The 9,283-nt window shown below is 29.9% G+C and overlaps 1 protein-coding gene across 1 annotated transcript; it reads left to right on the top strand.

The window, feature by feature from the left end:
* Positions 1–5,035: 5,035 nt before the first annotated feature.
* On the top strand, positions 5,036–9,137 carry LOC137827535 (cysteine-rich receptor-like protein kinase 10). Its single transcript, XM_068633716.1, has 7 exons — positions 5,036–5,994; positions 7,358–7,492; positions 7,581–7,702; positions 7,786–7,996; positions 8,097–8,334; positions 8,433–8,580; positions 8,691–9,137. Exons 1-7 carry the CDS (start codon positions 5,196–5,198, stop codon positions 9,003–9,005), a joined length of 1,968 nt encoding a protein of 655 aa, XP_068489817.1. The 5' UTR covers positions 5,036–5,195; the 3' UTR covers positions 9,006–9,137.
* The last annotated feature ends 146 nt before the right edge of the window (positions 9,138–9,283 follow it).

Here is a 9,283-nt window from a genome sequence, read left to right as displayed (position 1 = left end):
ATCTATGACTCATTGATATAGTTTACTTTTAACATATAAAAATATTTTATTTGTCTCTGTTTAGAAGTTTATCTAATACAGACATTAACAAAAAATTATAATATTAGAACCTGTTTATAAATTTGATTGCAATATTTTCTGTAAAACTAATAAAGTTATACAAAACATATAAACTATTTCAGTAAAGTAAAAAGTTTTTCACAAATGCTAGTTCCGGGTCTAATAACTCATCTTTATTATCTGACTAACTTAAGTTTAAACAAATGTGACATATCAAATTTGTTTACCTTTATTGATTTAAATAATGTAAAAAAATTATATATTCTTTTACATATGAATTCTACTAATCTTAATAGATATAGATACACTAAAAAAAAATCTCAAAAATAATTAATTACTATACAATGTAAAAATCATTTTTAAAAAATAAAAAAATTATTAATTTTTAAATTAGTTTTTATTATTGATAAATAATTTATAAACCCTAGAAAATGAATGAACTTAGGAAAACTCAAGCAGAGGAAAAAGAAAGATGAACGTAGAGAGAGAAAGTTTTTATTGATCTAATTATGAAACTGGGTACAAGTAGAGAATATATAGTATAGGTGTAAAAAGAAAAGTGGGCCTGAGGGCTACATGCAGCCCGCCCAACAGCCGAAGAAAAAAAACATAAAATTTATCACATATAGATCTTTATAACCATTTAGACATTTTTCATATACATTAACTTAAGTTTCTTTCAAATGAATAAATATATTAAAAACTGAGCACTCGAGGTCCTCTAACTCTAAAAAAAAATCCCCCATAAAGCTGATTCTCAATAAAAGAAAACATAACTTTGTAAATTTTTCATGCATTAACTTAGTAAATTTGTCCGTGCATATTTTCTTGTCATTCATGTGTTTCAAGGATTAAAATGAAAAGTTACAAGAAATGGAGAAAATATATAAAATTTCTTTTAATCTAGGGGAAATGAGAAATGTTAGAAACTTCAAAATCTCTCTTTTCTTCTCCTTGAAAGTCACAAATTGATCTGACATAATTTCGGTCTTTGTGAGTCATGTTTTAAACATAGATGTAAAATATGTTGGGACTAACTTCTCATATAATTGCTTTAAATTATTACTTCTAATTTGTATATAAGTTCATTTTTATTTATTAAAAAATATTTTATTTTATTTTGTTATTCTTTTCTCCAAAAGGTCTATTAAAAAAATTCATCCAAATATATTTTATCAGGTTCAAAACAAGATAAGAGGAAGATTCTTATGGGTTTGAGAAAGATGAACATGCCTAACTCTTGATGCAATGGATTGGATTCAAATAAGAATTTCTTTTGAAGGCCTCTTGTGTAGGTTATAAAATTTGTAGTGAGATTCGAAACCAAGTTCTTTCACTGATTAAAGAAAATTTAACTACTATTCAAACAAATTTTTTAATATTACTATGATTTTTATTATATTTATTATGATTAATGCTTCCTTAATAAAAAAAACTTCGAATTTGCCTCCTATCTTTCGTATACTTGCATCTCATTGTATTTGTTCCTGTTCAACACACTAATACAAAATATAAAAAAAAATACGACCCATTATTTAATGTGTTTTAAATTAAAAATAGTTGTTTTTTTTTAAAAAAATTTAACGAGTGACAGTATCCTCGAACTTGATTGTGCAACTCAAAGCACCATCTTTTGTCGGTTTGGTCAGCGGAGCAACAAGGAGGAGTACGATGGAGTCATTGGAGTGAACGACTTAACTAAACCTAATACTGTATTGGATATCACCTTCTCCTTGCCTGCAACAAGAACCTTGGAGATGGTGGGGCCCTCCATCTGTTTAATTATAAAGGAGTCTCAAATCGAATAAAGCAGAAAAAAGTTTGAAAAAAGAGTGTTATTGGCCTGATCATAACGGTAAGGTTGTCGGCTTAATTTGGTAAATTCATTTAACAACTAAATAAATTAATATTTTAATTATATAAAAATATAAAATATTATTATAATAATATCTCAAGTAAATATTTATTAAAAAATGTCACTTTTAAAATAGTAGAAAAATATCGATATAACACAATATAATTTCAAAACTATTTTATTTTAATAAAAAAATATTTTTCTTTTCAATTATAATTTGATAAAATATTGTAAACATAAGACTCTCTTTATTGAAAATTTGATTACTTTTAGTGAGAGCATATATTCTTTAAGAGAGAGATATCGTGATTGAAGAGTATTAAAGACTTTGGATATCTGGCATTGAATACAGAATATAAAACAAAATCTGGTGTTAAAAATTATAAGTCAACGGCGAATACCAATTGGATAACCTCATATTTTATTTTTTAGGATGTGTTATAATAACAACTTGCAGTGATGTTACGGAAGGGTAGGCCAACTTTCTAAGCTTTTTTTTTTTTTACTTAATTAGTGAATTAATAAGGCATCCGAATGAGTTTTATTTTTCTTTTACAATGAGATTTTGAAATAAAAATAATAATTTAGAACCCTAAAAAAAATACATCCTCCTAACCACCAACTTTAACGTTAAAATAATATATATTAAGATTTTTATTTAAAAATAAAATACATATAATTAAAAAATTATTATTTTAGATTATTAAGTGAATATTTTTTGTCTTTTTAATAGTGTTAAAGTTTTACGCTCTTTATATTAATTTATTGTTAAATAGATGATACAATTTCAGATTAATTCTTCGTGTAACATTATTTACACTTTTATTTTTTCATTTAACATCCTTTTATTTTTATTTTTCTATTTAACACCTTTTTGTTTTTATTTCTCTATCTAACATTATTTCAAAAGTAAAAATAATAATAAATTTAAAAAATTAATAATTTTAAATTAGAATGTAATAAAAAAATAAATATTTTTAATGTTTAAAATAGTTATTAATAAATAAAGAAACGAGTTTTTACAAAATAAAAATAAAAAAGTAATAAATTAAAAAAAATTAGTTTAAATTTTTTTAAGAATGAAAAAAATAAAAAATTAAATAGAGCATAAAATTTGAATCTATAAACATAAATTAGTATTTATTTTTATTATTATTAATGATCCATAACATGTATAACACAGAACAAGTTTTAATAAATTCTTTCATACTCCCATGAAAAAGACCTTCACAAGTAGCAATACTAGGATATTTACCCCCTAGGTTAATTTTAACCCAACCTGGTGAAGGAAGAAGATGTAGAACTTTACCAGTGGTATTAATACTAAAAAACGTGAGCACATTGAAATCGAACATATCATTTTTTATTGAAGCTTTATTAGACGAATTATCCACTAAATAAGTTAAATATTTAATTATAAAAAATAACCCTAAAAACCCCAACCTTAAAATCAACATATATATTTAAGAAAGTACTTGAATTATTTAATACTAAACCCGGGGAAAAATAGTTATTAGAAAGTTTTATCTCACAATAGAGCGTTGAACGTGAGAGATAGGAGAAGGCTGCGGTCAGCGAAGGGGTTCTGAAGTCCTTTCTTATCCCTTACCCTACTTGAAGTGCCGTTCATTTATTGTTTTTGTCGTTCAGAAAAGGTTTTAAAATAGGTCAGTTTAGAATTATGAATGAATAGGAGATCTCTCTTACTGGTACCTTCTTTTTACTCTTTGCTCATTTTATTTGGTAACTTATTTTTAATCATAAACTTATGTGTACGCCGATATGTTAGTCGATCTACTCCACATAGTTTGAATACATTTAACATGTGAATTAATATTATAGTTGAGTCGATATCTCGAGACCATTGATTATTCGATGTCATTTTGACAAGTTATACGAAGATTAATAAAGTTAAATGATCTTGAATAATTTGGTAACCGATGTTGAAAACTTAAAGAAACAAATAAATAATAATTAAAACTGATTTAAATATGTTATCAGTCTATATTGTCATACTAAATCAAAGTTAATATTGAAAACCGTATTAAACTACTCACCTAAATAATAACTTATACAGTGTCATATACCATATGTCAGGTCTGATTACTAAGTCTTTAAAATTTGAGAATAAGGATGAGAATTGTGTGATTTTACAAGACGAGTCTGATTAATTAAAAACTTATACGAAAAAAATAAAAAAATTAATTTAAAAATAATACAATATAAGAAAAACATTAAATATAAATTAATTTTAGAGAAAAAAATAAATAGTTGATATAGTAACTAAATTAGAGACCATTTTAGAAACTAAAAAAAATTGGTTTCTAAATTAGTTTATATTATTGTTAAATGGTTTCTAAATTGATATCTAATTAGTTACCAAAGTTTTAACTACCAATTATTTAGTTTATAAATTTGGTAGAAAAACTTGGTTGCTAATTAGATATCAATTTAAAAATTATTTAACAATAATAGATTTAGAAACCAAATTTTTTTTAGTTTTTAAAATGGTCTCTAATTTAGTCACTATAGCAACTAATTGTTTTTTATCTCCAAAATTTGGTTTATATTTCATGATTTTCTTGTAGTGATATTAATAAAAAATAAATATAAAATATAAAATTTTTATTATTTTATTTATATCAAAATAACTTGAATAATAAAAATTTACATTAATGTGTAAAATCAATTTAATATTAAAGAAAATAAATAAATAGAGAAAGAGTAACAGCACGTAAAGCATAAAAAGAATAGATAAGATTGAAAAAAAAAATCGACTTAAAATCCTTATGTTTCTGATTTAGAGTGAATGCTCTATTTTCTTGACTTTAACACACTTCTATAAATATGTTCAGATCAGCTAAACATGATTTATGTTTTGATAATATTAATTACTCCAAATTAACTTCCCAACCAAATCATTCCGAAAAAAAAAAATCAAGAATCTTCAGGTAGATGTGAAAAATGCTTTCTCCACCCACACAAGAAGAAATGCAAAATTTTAAAAAAAAGTTGATAGTGAGAAATGATTGTTAACAACCTAAAGCTTTTCAAACTTCAATTCTGAATTTTTAATGAGTTGACTAGTTCTTTGTTGGGTTGCTTCTAGATCTACATGATGCACAGCCAAATTCAATTTGTCCAACATCACGCAATGAAAATGGGGCCGGAAGTGTATGTGTAAAACACATATTCTGAGAGTTTATCATTTTATAATTACAATAATTTTTAGTTAAAACTACACTTACTATTCCAATTCCAAAATCTTGTGCGCGAAACAATGTTTTCGCGCAACATGTTCCTCTCCATCTCCAACAACCTTGTAACCTTTCTTTTGTTCCTGTCTCTGTTCGGAATTGAACCGTTTTGTTCCTCTGGAGCTCCGGTTTACAATTACTGCCCAAGCAACGCGTCCTACAATTCCAGCGTAACATTCGAAACCAATCTCAGAGTCCTACTCGAATCTCTCGTCTCCAACATTTCTCAATCCGACGGCTCCTATTCCTCCGCCATGGGCTTGGGGACCGCAAGTGTCGCCAGTGGCTATTTCCTCTGCCGCGGCGACGTCTCCCTCACCACGTGTAACGACTGCATCACCACCGCCGCCGCCGAAATAACACAACTCTGCCCCAACAAAACAGAGTCCATAATATGGTACGACGAGTGCACGCTCCGTTTTACAAACAGGTACTTCAGCCCCGCCGCCACCGAACCGGGAGCCAGCTTGTCGAACAATAAAAGCATATCCGCCTCCGACTTGGACAGCTTCAACCGTACGTTGTTCGGCTTGTTGGACGATTTGGTGGAAAAGACTGCGAGCTCTAACTCGGCGAGAAAATTCGCCACCGGCGACAGAGAATTCGCCGGATCCTCGTCTCAGAGAACGGTGTACTCTCTGACGGAGTGTGAGCCGACCTTAACGAGTACTGAGTGTGAAGAGTGTTTGCAAAACGCCATTTCAACTCTTCCATCGTGCTGCGAAGGAAAACAGGGCGCCAGGGCTCTGCTTGCGTGGTGCAATGTTAGATACGAATTGTTTCAGTTTTACAATACGAGCGCCACGTCAGCACCCTCATCAGGTATTTTTTTTAAACCTAATTACTCGTATATTAATAGTATATATAATTTTTTCTATGTTAATGAAATTACCTGAGTATAATGTATTACACTAATCGCTAATCTCTATTTTTTGTGTATACTATCTCAAAAACCTATTTTGATGTTACTCTAATTAAGATCATATTTATTCCATTTATCTTCACTTAGATTAATCAGCAACGTTATTCTGTATTTCATATAATTTCATTTGTACCCGTGGAAAGTAGAAATACTAATACTATAATATTTTTTATTAATTTAATTTACACTTGGATTATTTCTTTTTTCCATCTCATTAGTTTGGAATCATCCAATTCTAATTTCCAAATTTTCAAATCGGTCAACAGCAGCCTCTAACTCCGCCGTCGAATTCATCCAATGTTGGTTCTGTCGTGACGGAAGGGGGTAGTGACGATGGAGGAACAATCATCGTTATCATCGCTTCCGTCTCCGGTGGCAGAAGAAATCAGAAAACTGGTTTTAATAAAAACATGTTGAAGGTTATAGATAATAGAAACATGTAGAAGGTTAAGAAAAGCCTGTGCCTCTTCCATGGCCATCTGAATATAGAAAATCTTGGAAAACCCTCGCACTTCTATTGAATCCTATATATAGCTATCGCTGTTTCCTCTCAGCATCAGAAACATTTGATTGGATGGAAGTATCATTTTGTAAAACCTCTCGGCAGTGAGTTTTCATCAAAAGCAGTAGCGGTAACGATAACAATGTCTCTCCTCCCTGACTTCTTTGGCGGCTGAGACACGATATCGATGTCTCTCATCTCCTTCGTCCTCGTCATTGCCGCTTCCCAAAAGGCGAAAATGACGTCGCTCCAGGTACTGTGGCAAATGAAAACGACGGTGATTGAGATGCAACATTAGGAGCTGGAGGCGATAGTAAAACGGCAAACAACGGAAATGGCAGTGTAGGGATTCTGGCGACGGAGACAAATATTGGACGAGTACAGTTTCCAGCGATGATGACGACGGTGTTGGAGGCGTACGGAGAGGTTACAAATATGAAACAGAGAAGATGTCACCGGTTCTGCGTTGTATGAACTCGACGGAAGGAGATTGAACTGCTCTTCATCAATTCGAAAAATTGATTAGGGTTCGTGAATTGAATTCAAGTGACCGTAGCACACTAATCTTCATCAATTTCAGAGAGGATACCAGAGAAATTACCTTATAATTAAGTTAAGGAATATATTGATCAAGATTAGTTGAATGCCAAATAGTTATAGTGCCATGCTTTTTGGTGTATGCATATATAATGAATCATCATCTTTCTTTCCCTTTGTAATTACTAAAGCCTGTTTTTTTTTTCGTGCAATTATTTATGCAGGAAGTAACAATAATGTAGTACGAGTACTCGTCATTGTTGCCCTTGTTATTGTGTCGATAATTCTCTTATGTGGTGTCTGCTATTTCATATTCGAAAGATCGAGGAAGAAATACAATACTCTTCTAAGGGAAAATTGTAAGTAATCTGAAAAAGAAAGCCTGACCCTTTTCCATTTCTTTGAACGCCTAAAATTACTAATTTCTGTTCTTGGATGTTCCTCTAGTTGGGGAAGAAAGTTCCACTTTGGAATCGTTACAATTTGATTTAGCCACAATGGAAGTTGCCACAAAGAAGTTTTCACTTGAAAACAGGATAGGTGAAGGTGGATTTGGAGATGTTTATAAGGTGATAAAGTGTGATAAAAAATATAAACATGTTTGTTTCTATTTGTTTTTCTTGTATTTAACCTGAATTGTTTGTGCTTTTAGGGTATCCTTCCAGATGGACGAGAAATAGCAGTTAAAAGACTTTCTCATAGTTCAGGCCAAGGTGCAGCAGAATTCAAGAATGAGATTTTATTAATTGCAAAACTTCAGCATAGAAATTTAGTGACATTGTTAGGATTTTGTTTGGGAGCACAAGAAAAAATGCTTATTTATGAATTTGTGTCCAATAAAAGTCTCGACTACTTTCTATTTGGTAAGTTCCTATTTATTGTTGAAATTTATAATCCTTGTGCTGACTTAAAAAATACTTTCTTATATTTTCTTTGTTCTTACATTCAATATTTCATTTGCAGATCCTGATAAAAGTAGGCAAATGAAGTGGTCACAACGCTACAAAATTATTGAAGGAATTACACAAGGAATTTTATATCTACATGAACATTCACGACTAAAAGTTATACATCGAGATCTCAAACCTAGTAATGTATTACTAGATAATAACATGAATCCAAAGATTTCAGATTTTGGAATGGCGAGAATGGTTGCGGTAGATCAATATGAAGGAAAAACAAACAGAATTGTGGGAACATAGTAAGTAACTTTTCAAATACAACTTTTGTTTTATTTATAAAGATACATTTTAATTTGTTAACATATACTCATTCTTTAATGTTGATATTTTTTAACAGTGGATATATGTCTCCGGAATATGCAATGTATGGAAATTTTTCGGAAAAATCAGATGTGTTTAGCTTTGGAGTAATAATGTTAGAAATAGTTAGCGGAAAAAAAAATTCTAGACATGTTTTCTCAGATCATGAAGACCTCTTGAGTTATGTAAGTATTTATTTCTTTGGAGATTATTTTACATTAATTATTAATTGATGCTAATTAGGCATAAAGAAAGCAAAGATCCAATTAATTTTTGATTTATGAATTTGTTGCAGGCTTGGGATCAATGGAGGGATCAGACACCAATAAACATATTAGACCAAAATATTAAGGAATCTTGCAATGTCAGTGAAGTGGTTAAATGCATCCAAATAGGTTTATTATGTGTACAAGAGAAGCCACAGGACAGACCTACAATGACACAAGTTGTTTCATATCTCAGTGGCTCTTTATCTGAGTTGTCATTGCCTGAAAAACCCATAAATTGTAATCAAAGTGGAATAGTTCAAAGGATGCTAGTTGGAGGATCTAGTTCAGGTTCTGCACTGTCAAAAAATGAAATGTCTGTCACCATATTTATCCCTCGGTAGTATATGTATAGAGTTGTATATAAATAAATTGTACATCCTAGCTAGTTATAAAATCTCCACTAATTTTTACTAAAGATTGATTACAAAAAATTTGATAGAATAATTTGAGAGCAGTTTAATTGTTGAATTTTTTTATGTGGTGTATTTTATGTATAGTTGATGATTTGTTTGTTGGTATGCAGAGTCTCATAAATTTTTGTAGGTCAGGTTGGTTTGATTTTTTTTATAAGAAAGCCATTTCTAAAATTTTATTTTATCTTATTTATTCTTTGTTGAAT

Source organism: Phaseolus vulgaris, chromosome 7 (assembly GCF_000499845.2).
Source record: "Phaseolus vulgaris cultivar G19833 chromosome 7, P. vulgaris v2.0, whole genome shotgun sequence".
NCBI lineage: Eukaryota > Viridiplantae > Streptophyta > Magnoliopsida > Fabales > Fabaceae > Phaseolus > Phaseolus vulgaris.
The sequence above is the reverse complement of the archived record's forward strand: the minus strand, read 5'-3'. Positions and strand labels throughout refer to the sequence as shown.

Bases quoted from the DNA above. Each gene is read 5' to 3' on its own strand.
- LOC137827535 (XM_068633716.1), top strand. From the start codon at position 5,196: ATGTTTTCGCGCAACATGTTCCTCTCCATCTCCAACAACCTTGTAACC. The intron at 5,995-7,357 runs GTATTTTTTTTA...TTATTTATGCAG, and splicing joins CACGTCAGCACCCTCATCAG to GAAGTAACAATAATGTAGTA. The intron at 7,997-8,096 runs GTAAGTTCCTAT...TTTCATTTGCAG, and splicing joins TCTCGACTACTTTCTATTTG to ATCCTGATAAAAGTAGGCAA.